The sequence below is a fragment of the Nuphar pumila genome, chromosome 8, assembly GCF_984573655.1.
Source record: "Nuphar pumila chromosome 8, dmNupPumi1.hap1.1, whole genome shotgun sequence".
NCBI lineage: Eukaryota > Viridiplantae > Streptophyta > Magnoliopsida > Nymphaeales > Nymphaeaceae > Nuphar > Nuphar pumila.
Window position 1 is genome coordinate 8,111,632 of NC_143256.1, and position 24,962 is coordinate 8,136,593.

Consider the following 24,962-nt stretch of genomic DNA (forward strand, 5'->3'; position numbering starts at 1 on the left):
TAAATAGACTTATAATGTTTGACATATCCAAATGGTAATGGGAAAGAAAAGGACAACTCTCATTGGTTATGGATCTAGTACATATCCAAATTAAATCTGGATATTTGGACTCAAGTGTTAGTCCTAATGCATATTGTTTCTAATGTCTTAAAATGAGCATATATTGCTTAACTGCAATGTGTTAAAATAGTGAAAGTTGAATTTTTATTTGCGCATGCATGTAAATATTTATTTTCATATGATAAATAAATCATCATAAATTATTCTTCCTATGGTTTGCTTGTATGAATGTATGAAGAGATATTTTCATGCTTTGTAAGCATTATGCATGGTATGCATTGTTGTATTGATATTTTTTTATGATTATTTAGATCTGGATATATTGATCTAAAATGATTAGGTGGTGGTTAACCTGATAAAATTAAAGCATGTTGCATGAGATATTAAGTATAATGCACATGAATAGTGGAAGTACATTCTATGGTGAAAACTTGAAAAGTTAAAGTATTTGTCAAGTTTGGCAAATACGAATTGATCATAAATCTATGAGTTGATAAAAATTTATAATACCCCATTAGTGTGCACATGAACTATGCGCAAGATAATTAGCATATGATGACCAATGATCATGTGAGTCATAAGAGACCCCATGACTAACTTAGAAAGTGAGATTCATATATTATGATGTATTGTGAGGCAACTTAAATGATATATATGCAAAATAATTCACCATGGTGATATATATTTATTTGTTCTAGAGCTCTAGACGACATAATTGTTAATGCAGTACATGTGAATGAAAGTTTGCACATAAAATTATACATTAGGGGTTATCATTAAAATTTTGACATGATGAATAATTTATATAGCTATGCAAGATAGTTTTGTGACATAAATCATGAGGGAGAATGTGCGCAATATGCCTATGATATCATGAATAATCCATAGTAGATGTGAATAAGTCTCATGGTGACATCATATATACATAGTAACTTGATAAATTCATAAATCTTGATGAATATATTCTCAAGATGTTATAATCATTTTTTTTCATGCATGGAATGATGGGTGTTTGTATAATAGAATAGTCCACATGATTATGTGATAAATAATTCATAACATGTGTGAAAAATCTCATGATTAAAAATAAGATATAACTCTTAAAAATGTGCGAGTTTATTTGGTTGATGTTTAGCCATGTATGCTAAAAAAGGATAAACTTTTCATTGATTATAGTTGATCCATCGACAAAGGTACTTTCTGAAGATGTCTTTGCAAGACATGTGAGTTAAATAGGATTCAAGTATAAATGAACACGAGTAAATAATCCACTTGATGTATAAAAAATCTTCATAATGCTAATGTTCGCCCTGTATGGTCAAGTGAGAGATGTTGGATCTTGATACCATATTCAGATATGCCTATAGGACAAAAGAAATCCCAAGAGCCATTAAATGGTGAGCACATTAAGACTCATAATAAGCCCTATTAAGTGAGATTAATATAAATATTAATTCTAGACTAAATGACTGCATGTATAACCTACCTAATGATTACGAAGAAGGTTATTAGTTTAACGGGGCATTATCTACAAGGTGGTGGTTGAGTAAAATTCAATCCTCCACGGTTGCCTATGTAAGACCATGGTCATGGTAGGGAACATAGATTAAAACAATTGTTTGGCTCTAATGGGAATTATGATGATTCTCACACTTAAAGATGGGCTAGAATAGCTCAATCAGGTAGAGTGTGTGGCTTCATGAGGTTGGAGGTTCAACCCCTCTTTCCAATGCACATGCTCCATTATCCGGTGACCCTTCACTATATCAATCTCAAGGATCTATGGGATCCTACATAATATTGATTCTTAGATGTTGGGTCTCAAACATTTACTCTATGATCTTGCATTTTATGATAAGATTAATGCTGTAATATTCTTCATATGGATTTTCAGACAAAAAAAAAGTAATATTTTTCATACAAAATGAACTTTACCTATACCAGCAAGTAGCTGCAAAACACTTGTTTGGAGTTACCATTGAAAAACCTAAGAGTTCATATTACCGTAAGCACATCCAAATTAATGTATTGCCCTTAGATTGCACACAATGGTTTGCATTAGGACGCCTGATCCCACTGTATCATCATTAGGGTATCTGACTATGTATGGGCATAAAAAATTCTGACAAGAGCAATACGTGGGCCAGGTTTGGGTTATGATTTTTGTTGGATACCCAACCTGACCTGGAAGCAGATCAGGTCATGCTGAACATGAGCGTTTTTGCTCATGCCGACATCGTGGCCATCCGATTTGCATTTTAAAAAGATCAAAAGTCAAACAAAACCACGTGGCATTCATCCAAAATGCAAACAGACGGCCATGATGTCAGCATGAGAAAAAACGCTCATGTTCAGCATGACCTGATCTGCTTCCACCTGACCCAATTTTTAAGCGTATACCCAACCCAACCCGTTCGTTTTATATATATTTTAAATAAAAGTAAACTTCTGAAATTATATGAATCCTATAGATCCCAGCAAAACCTGAACCTCACACTTTGTTATTTGGGCAGGTTCGGTACGCCCTGATGGGTCAGGTACCAGACCCATTGACAAACCTAATCAGCATTTTTATCTTTTCTTTGCCTTCCACAAAATAACACAGGTGATCCCACCGGCTCGTTCACGTACGTTTGGCTCAACTCAAGCCTGCAATTATAAAGAACATGAGAAAAAAAAAAGGACAAACAAAATTGATTGATTGGTCCACTCCATCACAAACTTCGTCCAAACGTTTGTTTATATAATTATCTGCACCCACCAACCAAACACGATTCTAAACCATTCTGGTCATCTTCTTAATTAATTATTGTTAGAGATCATCAAAGGAGAATAAAGCAACACGCGCCCTCACATAGTGATGGAGAAGGAAGAGCATAGCACAGCAGAAGAATCAGATTCGGCGGTGAGCATAAATCTCTCGAAGAAGAGGAAGAAGAAGAGGTTCAACGATGAACAGATTAGGTCCTTGGAGAGGATATTCGAGACTGAGACCACTAGGCTCGAACCAAGGAAGAAGGTCCAGCTAGCGAGGGAGCTGGGTTTGCACCCGAGGCAGATTGCTATATGGTTCCAGAACAGGAGGGCTCGTTGGAAGGCAAAACAGATTGAGAAAGATTACAGCGTGCTCAAGGCAGACTTTGAGGCTTTACTTGCTAGTTTTGAGTCTCTCGAACAAGAGAAGCAGTCCCTCTTAGAGCAGGTAAAGGTTATCACATGCATGTTTACTGGCTTATGTTGTGCTGTATTCATTAGAATATGTATATATATATATATATATATATGGTGCGGTGATTGGTTTATGAAAGGAAACTTTTCTAAAAAGGAGAAAAAATAATAAGTTGGACAGAAAAGCGATTTTCATTTTTTTGTGTTTTCACGAGGAACCATTTTCAGTTACACTCAATTAGACCCGCTTTACTATATGGTATGGAATGTTGGGCTGCCAAGAGACATCATTTGCAAAAAATGAGTGTAACTGAGATGCGTATGCTTCGATGGATGTGTGAAAATACACTAAAAGATAAGATTCGGAACGAGAAAATACGTAAGAAGGTAGGCGTTGCATCTATTGAAAATAAAATGAGTGAGAATCGTTTACGATGGTTTGGGCATATTCGTCGAAGGCCTAATGATGCTCCGGTTAGAAGGATAGAGAAATGGGAAAATCTATTAGCTAAAAGAGGTCGGGGTAGGCCTAAGAAGACTTGGATGGAGATGATAAGAAAGGATATGAATGCTTTGAATCTCACCGAGGACATGACATCGGATAGAAATGATTGGAGGAAAAGGATTCATGTGGAGGACCCAAAATGATTTTCTTTTTGGTTCATATCGCCGACCCCAATTGTTTGGGATGAAGGCGTTGTTGTTGTTGTTTTGTGTTGTCACGAGGAACGAAGAAACCACCCCCTCCAGTGAGAGACCTGGCCATGCTGGACAGGCAATCACCTTGGAAGGTAATTGCTTCGATTACTGGATCCATGTTCTCTAGCTATAGATGCTAGTGCTAAGAAATTAATACAAATTCTTAATATTCTTATATATGTTGGTATTCTTTTTCAAGTAGAGAAATAATTGTTAAACCCTTGTAGTACATCATTATAGGGAAGATATATAGCTTAAATGGGTTGTGTCCTGGGACAAGTCGGTCTAAGGTAGCTAGGGCTTGAGCCCCTGTGCATGGTCTGGCTGGATCCATTGATCTGTTGAGTGACTGGATTAGCTTGGTCGAATTTTGCAATTTCATTCCAGTTAATCGGCCTTGGAAAACCAAGCAACTCAATCTTAGCCATGCCACCCCATATCCTACTTAATTAGTGGAGGATTGTTGGCTTAGGATGGTGATCAACTAGTTGGATACTAGCTATGTCACAGTGGCATGTACTTGGTGAGATGAGGGACACGTGGATACAGACACTGAAACGTATGGATAATATTTTTATATTTTTTATTAGTTTAAGGTTTTATTTTAATAAAATAAAATTTTAACATTAAAATATAAAAAAATAGTTTTTTATTGATTAAAAATTAAAAAAAAAGGTATCCTCGTGTCCTATTTTACAAAAAAAAAAAACATCGAACTTGCGAGTTAAACCTCATCATGCATCATTGTGTCCACGTGTCTTTGTGACAGATTGGATATGGTAATCTTATCTTCATCTACTGTTACCCTAATCCAAGGTATAACATAGCCTAAATGTAATCTCTCTCTCTCTCTCTCTCTCTCTCTCTCTCTCTCTCTCTTAAGAGAAAAAAAAACATGTGAAACGTGTTAATGAATCCACGGTTCAAACACCCAAACGGTGTAAGGTACCAAAGGAGGATACAGATCCAACCTCCGAAACTGTATCAGGATTGGATTTGGATTTGGATTTACATATTCAAATTACTTTGGATTTGGATGGCATGTGGATCAGTGTTTTAAAACAAATCTATTTCGGATTCGGATCTAGTCTGGTTCATTTGCACATCTTCACATGATGTGTCTTTTCGATCAGCTGGATCGAGTATTACCATATATTTTTTAGGACCCAGATTCGACCCTACATCAACGGATCTTATTCGGATCCAGACTCACGGTTTCAGATCAGGAATGTTGTTGGCCCGCCGGTTAACCAAACTCTTGGTTGCTTTTACAGTTGCAGAAACTGAGCAGTCTAGTAGGAAAGCAGCCCGACTTGGCCCCCCCAGAGAAGTCATGGTGCGAACCGGGTTCCGAGGATGGCGATTCGGAAAGCGGACTCGGGAAGCCCAGTGAGAAAGAAGTGATGGCGAAAGGAGAATCGGATCTAAGGCTGGTTTTGTTTTCTGAGAGAGAGTGCACCCAAACGCTGGAGAAGAAGTCCTCCGGGAAGGAAGAAGAGAAAGAGGAAGAGAAACTCATGGGTATCAACGGCGATGGCTACGGCTTCCCTTTGCCTCCCTGGCAGATCCTACGGCTCGGAATCTTCTTGCTATCCTGACCATTCATCACAATGGTGGGAGTTATGGCTTTGAACATGTGAAGAGAACAGTATGAGTTGTGGGGGTGTTTGAACATAACCCAAGTGCATTTTAGTTGATGATAATTTTACAAAGTTGAAGAGGGCATATGATATGATCCTGTCATACGCAATCAGAATGCGCTTGTCTCCGCAAAATATGGTTAAACATGGAGGGGCATAATTTAACGAGACCAGTGTGTTTAACTTCAGGATGTATATTTGCTATTGTCCAGTCTATGTACAATCTAGTTGCAAAATCATAGATACATGTTGTATCCACTCTATCTGACCTGATAAATATGTTCAGCATAGTTTGTTTGCTAGTGATCGCATTTTGGATCATCTTTTTTTCATGTAATTAAGTCATAAAATTTTGGTATGTTATGGACTATTTACACCCTTCTTCCTCACTTTTTTTGAGATTCCTATCCAGTCCAGGATGATTCAATAGCGGCCAGGCGAAAGTGGATCTTATCGCGAGTTTAAGTCTTTGAAAAACCAAGTTATGTATTGCAAAAACATGATCAAAATTCTGTTTTAAGTAAAGAAACTATGTATATCACATATCTAAGGTTTGATATATGAAAAAAAAAAAGTGAAATTTTTGGTACGTTGTGGACCACATGCCTTGAACCGCATATCCATGGAAATTTTTAGAGATCAATGGCATTCAATCATACCCATAGGTTGATGATCTAGAGACTCACCGTTTTGAGAACCTCTTAGCTCAAAACCCTAGGATCTTAGTGCTAGAGAATGCACTCAAAATCCAAACCCAAAATTGAAAGAATCCGATCTCAATATCCAGAATCCCAAGCTAAGGACGATGGAGCCAAATGTGGGAAGATAAGAACGACGTCTTCACAGTTGTGCACAACCTCTAATAAAATTGCCTCTGATTTAGTTACCTAATTGTGGGCCTTAATTTGTGGAGATCATGTCGTTATTGTTGATTAGGATCTCCATATTTTAGTAAACTCTCTCTATCTATATTTATTTAATGGAAGTCCTTATCATATGACAGTTGAGAGTGGTGAAAAAATCATCTGACCACACATTAAAACCTACTTTTCGCGTTTTCCTTTTATGGTTTTATGATGGTATCAAAGCAAATCTCATTAGGCCAAAAATTACTTATAGACGGCTCCAATCAGGCACTAAAACACAAAAACCATTATTATAAGTCATAGTGATGGCTTAGTGTGACAGTATAAGTTCGGTCAATATTACTTATAACTAGGGGTGGCAATCGGGTCGGGTTGGTGGGTTGGCAGGTCGTGTTGGCGGGTTGGCGGGTCAGCATACCTCAACATGAACCCGACCCGTTTAATAAACGGGTAACCCGACAATGACATGGTTAACCTGTTTAATAAACGGGTCGGGTCGGGTAAACGGGTTGACCTGACCCGCTTAACCCGTTTATTAAACGGGTTGGCGGGTTGGCAAACCCCTAACATGAACCCGACCCATTTAATAAACAGGTTAGGTGGGTCGACCTGTTTACGACACGAACCCTTTTAAGCCAAACCCGCCTAAGAAGTGGGTTGGCTGGTCGTGTCAGAAATTGCCACCCCTACTTATAATGACTATTTGGAGTCATCACTAACTTCTTCTTTGACCATCACCATAGGTATACACATACGATGTCTACATGAGTATAGTGACGAATCAACCATCACAAATATGCATTATTGGTGATGGCTTGAACCGTCACTCCTTCTCAAAGAAACTTAAAAAAGAATGAGTATTGGTGATAGCAACTATCACCAATGCTCATTCAAGTAAATGAAAAAAAAAATATTCCCACAGTTGGAAGGCCAGTGTAGGAAGAGTGACTTAAGAAAACACTCCCACATATCAAAATATTATAACTATAATCAAGTCTTTAGATATTATAGTGATATCGTGTATGATTCGATATCCACTAGACAAAATACCTTATCCGTGAGTCAGTAGCCAATGGTTGGCATATATTGGGTCAGTTACATCACAAGAAGCACATGTTGCAAAATAAATAAATCCTATTTAGTTCATGCAAGTAAAGATGAGCATAGCATTCAACCTAGTTACCCAAGGAAAGGAGACTTTGGACATACTTGTTGAACCCTCCTCAAGATCCGATTAAATTAGTTCAGAGCTTGGACATGAAGGGGGCTCTAGGCTGGCAACAGACATATACTCTAGTATGAATTTGGCGAAAGCAAGAAGATCGTGTATGTGGTTCTTAAACCTCTGAGGTTGGGTTGGATGTGTCAGGGGTGCTAACCCCTGATGGGCATAACGGGGTAGAGGCCTAAGGGTAACTGTGATGTAGGGTTTAGGTGGTTATAGGAAAAGACCTATGGAAACAGATAAATCGAGTAGGATAAAAATGACTCGAAAGACTAGTCGAAAAAGGGTTTTTGGTTCAGATATAATATGGACTGTACCAAGGGTCTGTTTGATACCTAGAGACATGTGTCAAAGTTAGGAGAGGCTATTGGAGGTCAGAGAACTATACAATAGGCCATTGGGCGGCTGGGATACTCAAACAATAAAAATGGGTTTTTTCAAATTAATCAAGTAGATGCAGTTTTGGTTCTAAGGTTATGAAAAGTAAGATAATACAATGTAAGGTCTAGTTACCAGTCTAGAATATTAATATCAGAGGTTTAGATGGTTGGGTACCTAAGTTAGGCTTCAGAGAGGGCAATACAGCAGAACCACGACTGTAGAGGCTTCTGAATGACTTTTATGAGCAATGTAGCCTTCTTGAATCTCTAAAAGGAACTCATGAAGGGCTTGGGCCCTTGGCTCAAGCTGGATTCACCATCACACACGTAGTACCAAGTGAGATCAGAGAGAGAAGATAAGAAGACGTTAGAGGAGGAAGGGACATCCAAAGAGAGAGAGAGGGAGGACGACTAGGCCTTTTGGAAAATTTTACTTTAATATTCAATGCTTCATATGGCTGCCAAGACATCCTTATATAGTTAGAGCATAGGTTGAGTCCTAATTACATAAAGAAACCCACTAAACTAAGACTCCTACTTAGCTAAGGACTCCTCACAAGAACAAACCAAATAAAAGACTCATTCATAATTAACCAAACTTAATTAACACTAATTAATTCGATAACTAGGGGATGTCCCATAGGACTCTCTAGCATTACACGCCCCCTGGGTGGATCCCACTCCCTAATTGTCATGCCTTCTGGGTTTGACACATGTATTGCTTTTACTTCTCTTGACTTTGACTCTAGATCATTAAGTTGTCCATCATTAGAGAAGCCATGTCAGTTGTCATGTCATCTACTTGAGACCCACACGGTGTTGGTCGACTCCCATAGGGTTCTGGAAGTGGAGTCTAGATCATGTGCACTATATCTGAATCTACTGCTATACTCTGGACCGTAACAGATCTACCATGCTTCGACTTACCTTGCTCTCAAGGTCCAAAATTGGAGAATCTCATTTTCAGATCAAACTTTCAGTCCCATGTGGTAGTATTTTTTTTTTCACTGTCACTCTACAAGATGTTTCTGTATCATATGATCGTACTTAGAGAGTTTCTTAGTCTTCAAAATACCAGTGAGGTGGGATTCTTGATCCTCATCATGGGATCTTATATTACTGTTCGCGGCTCACCATGGAATGGCTTAAGGCAGGACACATAGAACACATGGTATATCTGCACCTCACTGGGTAGGGTTAAGCAATAAGATAGCTTTCTAACCCACTCTTCAACACAATACAGACCAAAATACTTTGACAGGAGCTTATGGTAGTCCTAGGCAAAGAGGTTGTTATGTTCTCTAGGCTTCCTCTTCAACCAAGCCCAATCTCCTACCTAGAATGACTTGTCTGAATGGCCTCTGTCATAGATCTGCTTCATACGTTGTTGGACCTTGGCAATATTTGGCCTCAACGTAGCAAGAATCTCATCTTGCGTTCTAAGGTCTCTAGATATGCATCACTTTCGTGCTTATAGGTCTTCACCAACGGTGTTGGAAACCCATACAGTGTCTTGAAGGGAGTCATATCAATGGCTAAATTATGACTCATGTTATAGGCATACTCTGCCCATGGAAGGAATTGGAGTCATTTATGAGAGTGATCTCCCACAAAATATCGAGGATATGTCTCAACTGCCATGCTCACAAACTCTGTCTAATTATTTTTCTATGGTTGATGGGTTGTATTGTACACCACAACAAAGCCGTGGATTAGCGATGACCACATTCCGTCGTTATTCCGTTGCTAACAGGCTTAGCGACGGATTAGTGACGACTAGGCGACGGTATGCTTATGTCGCGAATTTTTCGATGCTAACTGGCGACTGAATAAATTCGTCGCTAGGTTCGTCGCTAATTGCGACGGAATAATGAGCGATGTATTCCGCCGCCAATCCGCCGGTACTAAACGGCAACCTTGGCTTGGCGACGAATTTACGTCCGTCGCTAGATTTAAATGCATAGCGACGAATGGTTCCGTCGCTAATCCGTCGCAAACATGAAAAAAAATAAAATAAAATTATTTAAAAATTAAATACCGAGAACGGTACAATTTATATTTCCTGTACAAATTATATTTCCTGTAAATAAAAAACAAACCACACAAAAAAATCCATATAAAAGGAATCTACAACAATTAATCGTTTCACCTTAAAATTAACAAGTTCAATTAACTACAATTCAATAATTACATTTAAGAAACAAAAAAAAAATAGAACTTCAACATAGTTCTTTAATCATCACCAAGATTTTGTGTGTCTTCTTCTTCATTGCCTTTATCTGTCCCTTCAGCTCCGCTACGTTGATTATCGCTAGCAGCCTACACAAGAAAAGAATAGTCAGTATTGATAAACAAAATATAATGAAATAAATTACACACTATATCTGATTCTATCATGTATTCTAAGGCAATAAAAAAACTTTATATGTGATTCTATTATGCTCATATATGCTCTAAGGTAGGCAAAAAACTATATATGTGATTCGATCATGCTCATATGTGTGCTAAGGCAGTCAAAAAATTGAATATGTGATTATAGCATGATCACATGTGTTCTAAGGCAGACAAAAAAACTCTATATGTGATTCTATCATGCTCATATGTGCTCTAAGGCAGACAAAGCAAAAAACTTTATATGTGAATATATCATGAATGATATATGTTCTAAGGCAGTAAAAAAATTCTATATGTGATTTTAGCATGCTCATATGTGTTCTCAGGCAGTCAAAAAACTGAATATGTGATTATAACATGCTCATATGTGTTCTCAGGCAGTCAAAAAACTGAATATGTGATTATAGCATGCTCATATTTGTTCTAAGGCAGTCAAAAAAACTTTATATATGATTCTATCGTGCTCATATGTGCTCTAAGACAGGCAAAAAACTTTATATGTGATTATAGCATGCTCATATGTGCTTTAAGGCAGGCAAAAAACTCTATATGTGATTCTATCATGCTCATATGTGCTCTAAGGCAGGCAAAAAGTTATATATGTGATTCGATTATGCTCATATGTGTTCTAAGGCAAACAGACAAAAAACTGAATATGTGATTATACCTGAGAGGGACCTGCAATCGAAGATCCTCTGTTTAGCACAAGATTGTTGTTCTCATCTCAGAGAAAGGGGGCGACGGTGTCATGGAAGTAGTCATTCATTGTGTCCTTAATGATTATGCGTACATCATCACCGAAAAGAATATGTTGCTGCTTGGAGCTTATGTCGATGAAAGAAGTCTGCGAGCCGTAACTGGAAGAAGCAATAACTGGTGAAGTGTTCAGATTACTCCCAAACCCGAACACGCGACCTTTTTTGGGTTCACCTGCTGCAGTCACTCATGCTGCAGGATCAAATGATGGATGCTGAGTAGCGTCATTGCCATATCGCTCTACCATCTGTTGCTCATATGCCTCCTACAAAATAATGTTTAAAGTATGCATTAATAATTAATGATAACATTATGATAACTTGCATATTGCAATGATTATTAATAGAATAAATACATATCGTTGTCGTTCTCGCCTTCTCTGGTATGAAGACTCCTGTGGTCTTCCGTTTATGTGTTTCAACAAACACATCCTTATATGGTACAGTGCCTCCTTTTTCTGCTTCTTGCGAAGTTAAAGGACAAAAGATTTAGTTCACAAGTTTGCAACAATACTTATAAAATTAATATGATATATTGATGAGTTACCATTTTCTTCAGGTAGCTCCCAAATGTCTTAGATCCACCTGTGTGTAGATGGGCTTCGGGCATTTTCGCTTGATTTTGTGCAGCCTTCGCAGAGCGATTTCGAAATGCATCTCCCGCCCACTTATCGCACATTTTATCCCAATAATCTCTTCAGATAGTAATAGGGTCATGGCCCTTCCACTGTAGTGGATCATCTATTACGCCAGATGTTTTTTTTGCTGCAGTCTTCATATTGTGCAGCATGTCTGCAAATCGATTGGCAGCCACCTTCTGCCACACCTTCCTTGCATCATTTTCTTCCACCGTAGTTGCGAAGCGATTCGAAGCCTATAAATATTTTCAGAAAGTTAGTAGACATTACTTAAATAAATTAAATATGAAACACATTAACTATGAGAAACAACTGTATACCATGAATGAGGACCACAATCTGTCTAACACCTCCTTTGGGTACTCTTTCCATTGAGCCACCAGTCCTGGTAGATGTTGAAGAAGTGAATTTTTAATCTTCTGTACTACTTCTTGTGGCTCAAACCTCGTGCTGCACATGAATTGGTACACAGTAAATATAAATATAAAATATTTATAAGATATGCAATAATTGAAAATGAAATACTTACGATCGATTATCGATATACACTATTCGAATGAGTCTTTTTATGCCAGACTGAGAAAACCCTGCTTCCTGTGTTGGCTCATGACTTGTGTGATCAACTGGTGTAGGTGGGTCGTGTACAGGCGAAACATCATCTGTAAAAAAATACATTAGACTTTCTCAGAATACGTATTTGAACTAATCAAGCATCCAATTAGTTAAATGATATACCTATCACAGGAGCCCGTGAAGATGAAGGTTGGGCCTGGCTACTACTGGATGAGCGACCACTGTAACCTCCATGAACCATATTCTAACAAATAACATATGTCATATAATACATTCAAATAATTCACATCAAGTATTACAATACATTCAAGTCATTTGCATCAAGTATTACAATAATTCAAATCATTCGCATCAAGTATTGCAACACATTCAAATGATTCACATCAAGTATTACAATATATTCAAATCATTCATATCAGGTACTGCAATGCATTCAAGTCATTCACATCAAGCATTGCAATGCATTCAAATCATTCGCATCAAGTATTATAATGCATTCAAATAATTCAAATCATCCACATCAAGTATTGCAATAATTCAAATCATTCGTTGCATAAATTACAATACATTCAAATAATTCAAATCATTCACATCAAGTATTGCAATGCATTCGAATCATTCGTATCAAGTATTATAATACATTCAAATAATTCAAATCATTCACATCAAGTATTACAATGCATTCAAATAATTCGTATCAAGTATTACAATACATTCAAATAAAATTTTTAATCATTCACATCAAGTATTGCAATACAACTCATTCATTCGCATCAAGTATTACAATACATTCAAATAATTCAAATCATTCACATCAAGTATTGCAATGCATTTAAATAGAGTTTTGTATTACAAGATTTTGCTCACTCACTAGCTTAAGAATTCTTCCTTGACACTTGTTTGACTTTCTTCTTTTTTTTCTTCTTCTTCTTCTTTTTCTTCTTCTTCTTCTTCTTCATTGTTTGCCCATCCACTTGGTACATCATTTGGATCACATTCCTCTATGAATGTTTCATCGGCCAATGGAGATATGACATGCATATCATGCGCAACATCGTGACCATAAGCGAAGTCATAGACATCATCTGATTGATAATAATCGCTGTCTTCAGCTAACTCATCTTCCTGTAAGTGATCATACTCAGGGTATAGTTTGGACTTCACCTTGCAAACTGCCCACCATTCATTTCTATCTGACTTTTTTATACTCGGATATGAAGTATAATAAACTTGTTGAGCTTGCGAGGCTAATATGAATGGTTCATATGTTCTAAACCTGGATTTATGATTCACCTCCACAATGTCTGAAGCTTTGTCGAGTCTTGTTGCAGTTGGATCAAACTAATGACACTTGAATAAAGTTACCATGTTATTTATGCCTAAGTCAACTCCATTATTTCCTCTATAACACCGTAGTAGTCGTGTTCATTTTCACTGTAGCTGCTACCCTTGACACACACGCCACTATTCATCGTTGATTTGTTTATACCGTAATCTTTTGTATGGAATCAATAACCATTTACGATGTACCCGTTGTAGCATTGCACAACTTTGGTCGGACCATTTTCTAAATCACATATTTCTTGATCTTTAACATCACCATGGCGGACCTACGCACAGACATAAACAATGATTGTGATCACGATCAATTACGTAACTTAGTGTTGTTTATAAGTACAAAATTTATGTTAGCTACTTTACCGACTGTTTCAACCACTCCACAAACTTAGTTTCACGTTCTTTTTGTACTTCTGCATCAGTGAGATGTGAAACTTCTCTTTGCAACTCCAGATCAAATTGTCTGCAAACCACAAATACTTATATTACCGAGCCATGTATCCACATATAAACATAAAAGCATTTATAATTGTGTTGCGTCTACATATACTTACTCGATGTATGGGTCGATCGCTGAGCAATTAAAAAGAATATAGATGTATGTTGCGTCTTGCTCTCGATCTGTCAAGAGCCTTGATCGGCAACTACTAAATGCATGCCAAAGTGGTTGAAATATCGACAGCTTGTCAGCTACAGTTACTTGTTCTCCATCATCGTTACGGTGCGAGCATGTGTAACGTGTTGGAATATGAGGTTCGAAGCACATAGATGAGAAATTTGAAATCTCTTCTAAAGTGTACGCCTCACAAATAGAGCCTTCTACTCTTGCTTTATTACGAACCTTTTTTTTTAGGTCGAACATGCATCTGGCAAAAATATACATTTCAAATTTTGAATATCTGTCATTAAAGAGACAAATATAAAAAAACATATACCTTTCAAATGGGTACATCCATCGATATTGCACAGGGCCACCAACCCTTAGTTCATATGGAAGATGTATGATCAAATGTTCCATAACATCGAAAAATGCTGGCGAAAATATCTTTTCTAGCAGACAAACTGTGGTGATGACAGAGTCCTCGAGATTCTTTACATCTGATACAACGACCTCCGATGCGCACAATGTTTTGAAAAATCCGCTCAACTCAGACAATACCCCCCATATAGGTTTGTCTAACATATCATGGAATGCTAGGGGTATCAATCATTGCATAAAGATATGACAATCATGGCTCTTCAACCCATATAACTGTCCATCGTCAATCGTCACAGCCCGAGCAATGTTAGAGACATATCCATCTAGAAATATCAATTGTCTCAACCATTGACATATATGTTTTATTTGATCAGGTCCGAGCATGTACTTTGCCTTTGGTTTCAGTACTTTGCCATTATACTCTTTGAGTTCCAATTCTGGTCTTTTACATATTAATTTTAAATCCTTACGGACCTTCGGATTATCCTTCATTTTTTCTTTAATATTCATTACTGTATTGAACACATTATCAAACACATTTTTCTCTACATGCATCACATCCAAATTATGTCGTATCAATAGGGTCGGCCAATACGGTAGTTCCCAAAAAATAGATTTCTTTGTCCAATTGTGATCCTTCCCAAATCCACGAAAGGGTGTAAGACTGCGGGCATCTGTTAATACATTTGGAAAGTATCGCAATCTTCTTAGAATCTCTATGCCAGACAATCTTGATGATGGACCTTCTGTTTCAGTTGTGTCTGCTTTAAACGCATTCTTTTTTCGTCGGAACGGATGGTCGCTTGGTAGAAATCGACGATGGCACTCAAACTAGCAAGGCTTCCTTCCATGCCTCAATCTAAAAGCTTTGGAATCCTCCATGCAGTACGGACATGCCAACCTCCCATGTGTGCTCCAACTAGATAGCATACCATATACAGGGAAGTCACTGATTGTCCATAGAACAACGGCCTTCATGTTGAAATTTTGTTTTTGGTGAGCATCATACGTGGTAACACCATCATCCCACAGTACTTTTAGTTCATCAATCAATGGCCTTAAATATACATCAAGATTTTGGCCAGGTGAGATCGGACCAGGGATCAACAGAGACAAGAAAAGATTTGAACATTTCATACACAAGCTTGGTGGAAGGTTGTATGGAGTTACAAATACTGGCCAACATGAGTATGGAGTTGATCTACCCCAAAATGGATTAAATCTATCTGTACATAGACCGAGTCTAACATTTCGCACTTCCATTGCAAAGTTCTGATGAGTACGATCAAAGTGCTTCCAAGCTTCAACGTCAACAGGATGCGTGATCTTGTTTTCATCGTGTCGAACTTTATTTGCATGTCATCTCACGTGTTAGTTGTCCTTGAAGACATATACAATCGCTGCAATCTAGGAGTGATAGGAAAGTAGCGGAGCGACTTGTATGAAACTTCCTTTGATCTCGTGCTACCATTGCCTCTTGTCTTTGGCTTGAACCGAGGATGCCCACATGACGGGCATGATATGTTGTTTTTCTGCTCCTTGAAATACAACATGTTGTGATTTGGACAAGCATCAATCTTTTTGTAACCCATACCTAGAGCGTTGACCATAACTTTCACACGATAGAAATTTTGTGGCAATTTCTCATCTTTGGGCAACATACTCTTCACAATCATGCATAAACGGTCAAAACATGATTGACTCAAATTATACTCGGACTTCAAATTCATTAGTTGAAGAACTGCAGACAAGATAGTGTGACTCTCGCAACCGTTCCAAAGTGGCTCATCAGCATCTCTAAGTAAATCATAAAATCTACTAGCTGCATCGTTTGGTGATTCTTCATTTACGACAGTTCTTACATCACTAGAACTCATAGCAGAACCTAGTTCTGTTCCTGCAGCATCAAATATCAAATCCGTATATGGATTATCGTGCACCACATTCACCCGTGCATCAAAATCGTTTCTAAATTCTTCTCCATGAAACGTCAGTTTTGATAATCACTCACAAAACCCTTCTTGTATAGGTGATGTCTAACGCTATGAGGTTCTACAAATCGATTATTCTTACAAATCTTGCAAGGACACCTAATCTGACCTGTGGGATCCACTGTACTGACACTTGTTGTTGCAAATTCTATAAAACTGTCAACACCATCCATATATTCATGCGATAACTCATTGTCCACTATCCTACGGTACATTCATTCATGATTTGCAGTCATTTTCTTATGATGTTACGAATAATAGTCTAACGAATTAAAAGAGAACAATCAGAATGTTACGATAAAGAAAATATCAAATTTATCATGCAATATATGATGTCATGCAATAACAAGAATTTTGATGCATGCATTGATAACTTAATATTTTCATGTGCAAACTATTAATGACACGATACAATCATTTGAAATATGCATTCATTATACAATTTCACATGGAAGTCATAATCAAATTGAAAGTAACTACATGCAAGCATGGATACAATTACATCAAACATTGTAATACATCGTAATCATTCATATCAAACAAATGACAAACATGTACTTGCAGCAAACACACTCCAATATCTCACTAACTACTATCATGCTTAGCATGGACTTCGTACTCCAAAAATAAGAACACTTCAATATTCGTACATTAAAATCATGCTCAGCATGATCTTCGTACTCCAACAAAGTAACCATAAATATCAACAACTAAGTGAGTGTGTGAACAATAAAGTGTTACATCTAATAAATTAAATAACATATGATACACTTGCATCACTTACTTACCATGGGTATTTACCCGATTTGCATTGTTTTTGTCACTTACTTACCACAGGTGGCTGAGCATGAGCTGGTTTCGTTGAAAAATCTGCACAAAAAAGCACATTTTTAAAATGAAGTCACCACGAAAAAAAAAAGAGGTTGTTCCGGCAAGGGGTCGACTTCCCTGCTGTTCCGGCAGGGGGTCGACCCCCAGCCTTTCCGCCAGTGAGTCGACCCCCTGCCTGTTCCGGCAGGGGGTGCCGGAAAGGCAGGGGGTTAACCCCCTGCCGGAGTCGACCCCTTGCCGGAAAACGCAGGGGGTTAACCCCCTGTCGAAACAGCAGGGGGTTAACCCCCGCGTTTTTCGGCGGGGGGGGGGGGTGCCTTCTTTTACCTGTCTCCGGCGAACGGTGGGACCGGCGAACGGCGGGAGTGGGACCGGCGAACGACGAACGACGGGAGCAGCGAAAGAAGAAAAGGAAAAGTTGTCTGGGATTAGGGTTATTCGAAAATTAGCGACGGATTAATTCCGTCGCTAAGTTAACGTAAATCAAATTTACGGAACTAGCGACGAACTATATTCCGTTGCCATGTCCGTCGCTAAGTAGCGACGGACTAGATTCGGTCGCCAACTTCGTTGGCAAATGGTGCGACCATACCGACAAAACATTATGTCGCAAAATCAGTTGCTAAGTAGCAACGGACTGGGCGACGGACTATATTCCGTCGCTATTTTCGTAAACTTTATTAATTATAGCGACGAATGCTTGTCGCTCGTTAATCTGTCGCTAACTAGCGACGGAAAGATTCCATCGCTAAAGTCTGTCGCTAACAATGTATTTTCTTGTAGTGGTAGTTCAGCCTGGTACCACTCAAAGAGAAGTAAGAGGTCCATATCTGACTCAGGAAAATTGAGTCTCGGTCACTTACGATTCTCTTGGGCAAAAAGTGGAGCTTGATCACATGACTCATGAACTGGCATGCGACAAACTCGACAGAATACTCTCTAGGCAGTGGGATGAAATGCATATATTTGGAAAAATGGTCTACCACTATCATAATCACTTCCACTCACACGCAGGTAGGGCCTCCACGAAACCCATGGATATGTCCTACCAGGCATGCTCAGGAATAGGCAACGATCATAATGGCTTGTGCAGTTTGATAGCTTTGTATTTTTTTGCCTGACATACCAAACACTTTTGCACATACTCACAGATATAGCCCTTCATACCAAACCAATAAAACAATGTTTTTAGTCATTTGTATGTCTTGAACACCCCTCTATGTCCAGCATAATAAGTATCATGCACTTCATGCAAAAGACTCGAAAGTGCATTGCTCTTAGGCGGAAGATAAATTTATCCTTTGTAGAATAGCACTCCACCTCTAACCATATGGTTGTGGTAACTCTCTGGGTCATAAGTCAATTCACTCACCATCCGCTGAATATTATTGTGGCTCTTCTGGGTTACACACGCTTGATTTCAAGCCAAACAATCAATAGTAGTGAGAAGGTGCAAACATGAAAACTCCTTGAATCTTCTAGATAGAGTGTCAGTTGCAATGTTGTCCTTGCCCTTCCCGTACTGGATTTCGAAGTCATATCCCATGAGCTTTGCAACTCATCTCTGCCAGCAATACAGGTGATGAAAAGGAACTCATACTAGGCCATATGATGCCCTGGCTCAATATCTCTCCCACTAATTTTTTAATCTCATTCTTTTGGGAGTGAGCATACCTGTATAGTCAATCTGACATGAGTTCCGAGCCAACCTTCACTGGGAACTGATGGTCTTGAGATCTTATAGGTGGCAGTCCATTGGCTCAACAAATACATCAGCAAACTCGATTAAAATTGCAACAAAATTGGCAGTTACATCTACAAGATCTGGGTCGATCTAGACTCTACTGCTTGGGCGGTGAGCAAGCTGTCTAAATATCTTTTAATAGCTTCAAGACATCTTCAGGCTGAATTTCCTTTACTATAGAAGGTCTAATGACAGCAAGGATGATCTCTGATCTATCCTTCTAGAGGGCCATCTTCATGGCCTTGAAATTTCATACTATCAAGTACAATGGGTCTACCATGAACTTGGCTTCTTAGAGCTGCAAATTCATGTCTAAGCAGACCACTATGCACTTAAGATGTGACCCATTGTCGACCATCACATTAAAAATTGGATGATCCGATCTCCCGAACAACACTCTCCTTGATGAAGTTGTGGGTGCTACCAGTGTCAATGAGCATATTCGCCTCCTGAGTGCTCAAGTGACCATTAACTCACATGGAACTGAGTGCTCAAGTGACCAGTATATAAGTAAGCTTTCCTCTAGCATGCAATTCTCAACTTAAAGAACATATCAATGTGCTCTTGCCTGAAATTTGTTGAAATGCCCTCATTAAATAAAAAAAAGATCAAAATGCTCGATATTCTAATAAGGTGACCAAGGAGCAAAGTCTTAAAAGAACAAAATACAACTATCAAGACCTAGATTGTTAGGTGTAAAATTATCTACAAATAATATTCAGCAGCAGCTCTTGGAGAGTGGAGGTAGCATGTGTCAATACAGAAGTGATCAATCTCTTATAAAAAAAGAAATTTTGATAAATAAAACATTAGCACCCAAGAACAAGTTGATAATCTGATTTCTAAATCATAACAATCACAAGAACCTCTTTCCATGTATAAAATAATCTCAAAATAACCTGCACAATGAAATAAGTGGATGTAGTCTGTGGGTAAACAAATTTGATTAGGTCTGATGACCACCAGGTGAATCCGATCACATCTACAAGTACCATAATAGATAGGTTGAGTCTATCAAAAGCCTCACGTGAACACTACTTTGTCAGCATATTAAAATTGGAGTCATCATGCTTGAGAAGAAATCAAAAGAAAAGAGGTCAGTCTAACTGAGGTAGCCAGGAAAAGTTGTCAAGCAAATTGTCAGCTCAGTTCTGATTGCTACTTGTGCATATTGCAGAATCACAAAGAATTCTTCAGTTTGGAATTTAAACTGCATTCCATCAACATCAAGAAAGAGAGCCGCATCTTTTAGACACTAATCAAGAAAGAGAAATAAAATAAAGAAAGGGAGCCACGTCCTCTAGATAGATACTGGATATCTACATGATTCCAATTTGTCATGAAATTTATAAACACTAAAGCATCAAATACTAAGATATGAGGATTCATAGTGCAGATTATTTAATAGATAGATGACCACCTGCAAACTTAACTGTACCTATGCCTACTTCAATGTTTTCCTGCACTTTTAACGGCATGGATCATGTATATTTGGAATGATACAGGATATATATATATATAGCACCTGTAAGAAACCAAGAAACAATGACAAGCTCTTCCAATAGTTGTAGAGAATAAAGGATGATACTCGACATATGAATCCATTCATGCAAGGCCCTGTAAAGATGAAGATGGTAGAGGTGATTGTGAAAACAGATGCACAATTGAAATTCCAAATATAAGAAAATTTAAAGAATAAACTATAATAAAAAAGCTAATTAGGCATTTTGATTAATGACAAAAATAGCACAAAACATGGCCCGGTTATTAAAAAATACCACAAGACATTGCCCTAACCTCTATTATAAGTTGTTATTAGAAAAATCAGCTTGACTTTTTCACATATCATACTAGTATGAGTCCTAAAAAACCAAAAAAAAAAAATCTCTTGCTCTGGATTTTTCATCAAAAGTTCCTCAAATTAGGAAATGACTTTTGTAGGATTCGATAATGGAGAAAAAATCCTATAAGAAATGACCATGAATGGATTGTACAATGTCCACCTTAATCTCAGTAAGAAGGCTCACATTGGAGAGTGAAAATACCATTGTTGGTTGGGTCACCCAACTTTGAGAATCATCCAGCAAGTTATTTCTAAGTTTAAGTTGCCTTATATTAGTCACATTGGCTCTAAAGTGTGCAATGCTTGTCAAAAAGCAAAACATCATAAACTTTCTTTTATTGATAGTGTGCATGATATTTCTAAACCCCTAGAGTTGATATTTGCTGATGTATGGGGGCCCTGCCTTAGTTTTTGGTACTCAAGTTTGAAGTATTATGTTAATTTTGTGGATGATTACTCTTGATTCACTTGCATATTTTTTTATAAAGAATAGAACTGATGTGGCTACCATATTTCAAGAATTTAAAGCTCATGTTGAAAATATTGATGACACAAAAATCAAGTTTTTGCAAACTGATGGTGGAAGAGAATTCAAGACCCTAGATTCATTTCTTAAAAACTCTAGGATTGGGCATTGTATTTCTTGTCTACATACCCAAGAGCAAAACAGATCAGTAGAGAGAAAACATTGATACATTGTCAAAATGTGCCTCTCCCTCATAGCTTATGCCCATGTCCCAACCCAGTTTTGGCCTTACGCTCTTTTCAGCTTCGTTTACCCGATTATCTGGCTACCTACACCTAACATTAAACTCAAGTGCCTTCTTGAAGTCCTATTCATAGAAGCACCAAATTACACATTTTAAAAAAAAATTGTATGTGCTTGTTATCCTTATCTTAAACCTCACCGAGCTCACAAATTAGACTACAAGTTCTCCTGTCATATTCTCTTAGGGTATAATCCTAATCACCATGGTTATTTGTGCCTAAATCTCATGAACCAAAAGATCATTGTCTCTAGTCATGTTATTTTTGACAAAAATTATTTTCTTTCAAAAGCCAAAAACTTGTGCCTAAACCTAGCCAAAAGAATCTCCTCATTCATGTCCCACAAGTTGTTGCCCCTCCTCCGTATGTGGCTCCCCTCAGACCCACAACCTACCTCAGATATGCAACTCCTCTCTCCTCCTTCGGGACTCCCCTTGATGACATTGGAACTGCTCTCTTACCTATTCTAACCAATCTGACCCTCTCTTCTTCCCTACCTCTACCTCAATGCACTCACACGATGGTTACCTTTGCCCAAGATGACACCCTTAAGCCTAGACTGTTTCAAGCCACCAAGTATCCTTGCTCTTTTGTCCAAACTTATTACCAATGTTGTGCCCACAACCTTTAAACAAGTTCAATCTCATTCATATTATTGGCATTATGCCATGCACACAAAGTTTTCTACCTTGCTAAATAATCGCACCTTGACTCTTGTCCCTCCTAATCCTTCCCAATGTATTAAAAGGAAGGTTGATGGTTCTCTTGAGCGGTATAAGGCTTGCCTTGTTGCTAAAGGTTTTTACTAGGAAAAGGTGTTGATTATTTTGAAACTTCTAGTCCAGTTGTTAAACCTCCAACTATCTGAGTTATTCTATCAGTTGCTCTCAGTCAGTAGTAGCTTGTATATCAACTTGATGTTCACAATGCCTTCCTTCACAGGTCCATCAATAAAGAGGTGTTCTGGAATCCACTCTTCCCCCACTAGTGCAAGCTTAATCAAAATCTTTATGGCCTCAAACAGGCCCCTCGAGCAAGGTACTAATATCTTAGTAATGCCCTTCTAGCCAATGGTTTCATAGATTCTAAGACAGATACATCTCTCTTCATTTTGTGCAAACCCAAATTAACTATCTATATTTTGGTGTATGTTGATGATATTTTTGTTACAAGCAACTCTTCATCGTTTGTTCGCTCTCTAATTCAATAACTTAGAGTTTTGTGTTGAAGGATCTGGGCCCTTACATTATTTCTTGGGCATTGAAGTCATTCACACTTCAGATGGTATCTTACTTTCAAAACAGAAGTATATAATTGACCTCCTTCACTGGACGTCTATGTTTGGTGTTGAACCAATAAGCACCCCCATGGTTGCCTCCACTCATTTGTCATTTGATGGGCCTTCCTTTCACGATCCTACTCTATATTATAGTGTGGTGGGTTCTCTCCAGTATGTGACCCTCACTCGCCCTGATCTTGCCTTTTCAGTCAATTGGGCATGTCAGTATATACATCAACCCATTAATGAACATTATAGTGTTGTGAAGCATATTTTGCATGATCTCAAAGAGACCATTCACTTTGGCTTGTTGCTACGAACGTCCAAATTTTATTTCTTGCACTGTTTTGTTTGATGCTGATTGTGTTGGTTCACCTGATGATAAAAAAACCACATTCGGCTATGCAGTATTTCTTGGTTCTAACATTATCTCTTGGAGCTCAAAGAAACATGTCATGGCATGTTCTAGAACAAAAGCCAAGTATAGGGCCGCTACTAATGTTGCGGCAGAAATCTCTGTTACACCAACCTTGTGAAAAATGGATTTCAGAAAAGAGATCTCAAACCTAGAGACACGTTCTTAAGATCGCTATCTTTAGAACTTCAATCGCCCCACTCCGGGAAGTCCAAAGAAGCGAAAAGGGGTTTGTTGCGACTGAGTTCCCAGGATACAACTAAGCTTGAACCTCCAAAGAGTCACTGCTTCGCAAGGAAAGATGATCTCTACCACACTTGTACTCTGCAAGCCAAATCGAGAAGAAGGAAGAAGAAGATTTGGAGAGTCAGAAAATACTTGTCCTCTCAAAAGACGAAAATAGAAGATATTTATAAACTTTTAGAGAGGCCAAAACGTTTTGCGATAAATGAGATTAATGGCCATAAATTTGATGGTTTGAAAATAGGACGAAAAAGTACCTGAATGGTCACCCACCTTTGATTGTCAATCAAACGCCTCCAAAACCGTCCAACAGTCACAATGCAACATTAACTCGATATACATGCAACTTAAAGCTTTTCAAACGGCCAGATAACTCAAAACCAAAAAGTCAAAACGGATATTTGCACCTCATAAGCACCTCGCACCGCTGCGAGCGTGTGAAGTGCAAAGTGCGCCATCAAAACGCCACATTGCGCCTCAAGCGCCCTTGCGCACGCACACGCATGCGCGCGTGTGCGCGAACGGCGCGTCTGTTGTTGCACGATGCGCAGCAACGTCCGCAATCCACCTAAAGACTCAAGGCTTACCAAAGTAAAGAATAGATAACAAACTCTCTATTTAAACCTCTTGAAAAACTTTTATCTCTTAGATATGGGACTAAACTTTTTCAAAACACTTTTGGTAGTAAACAAAATCATTAATATTTTAAAACTTTCCTAACAATCCCCCACTAGTTTTAAAATATATTTGGCTTGCATAGAAATTTATGCATCAGTGAGAGTGTCTGCATGACTTGAACCCCCACTATTTGAAAGAAAACCTAAATTAACCAAGGTGCTAAGTGGACTTACCTTGAACTTAGCTCCTTATATTGTTAACGGAGTTTTCAATCATACATAGGTTTCCAAAAGTTCGATTGTGTAGATTTCATGTTGGCACATTTAGAGCCTTGTGCTTTCCTGGATTCATGAGTGCTCTAGAGAATTGTCAATTCTTATAAGAAACGGCTCACATTTCTACACTCATATAGGTGAGTTTGTCTAGGTGTACTATAACACACACCCTAGCCTTAAGGCCTATAAACTCATTAAGAGCTATTAGCTCAACCCTAATATTAGTTACAGCTCATGAGC

The 24,962-nt window shown here is 38.2% G+C and overlaps 1 protein-coding gene across 1 annotated transcript; it reads left to right on the forward strand.

Moving 5' to 3' along the window:
* Positions 1 to 2,920: 2,920 nt before the first annotated feature.
* On the forward strand, positions 2,921 to 5,925 carry LOC149829550 (uncharacterized). Its single transcript, XM_090016238.1, has 2 exons — positions 2,921 to 3,262; positions 5,202 to 5,925. Exons 1-2 carry the CDS (start codon positions 2,921 to 2,923, stop codon positions 5,523 to 5,525), a joined length of 666 nt encoding a protein of 221 aa, XP_089872364.1. The 3' UTR covers positions 5,526 to 5,925.
* The last annotated feature ends 19,037 nt before the right edge of the window (positions 5,926 to 24,962 follow it).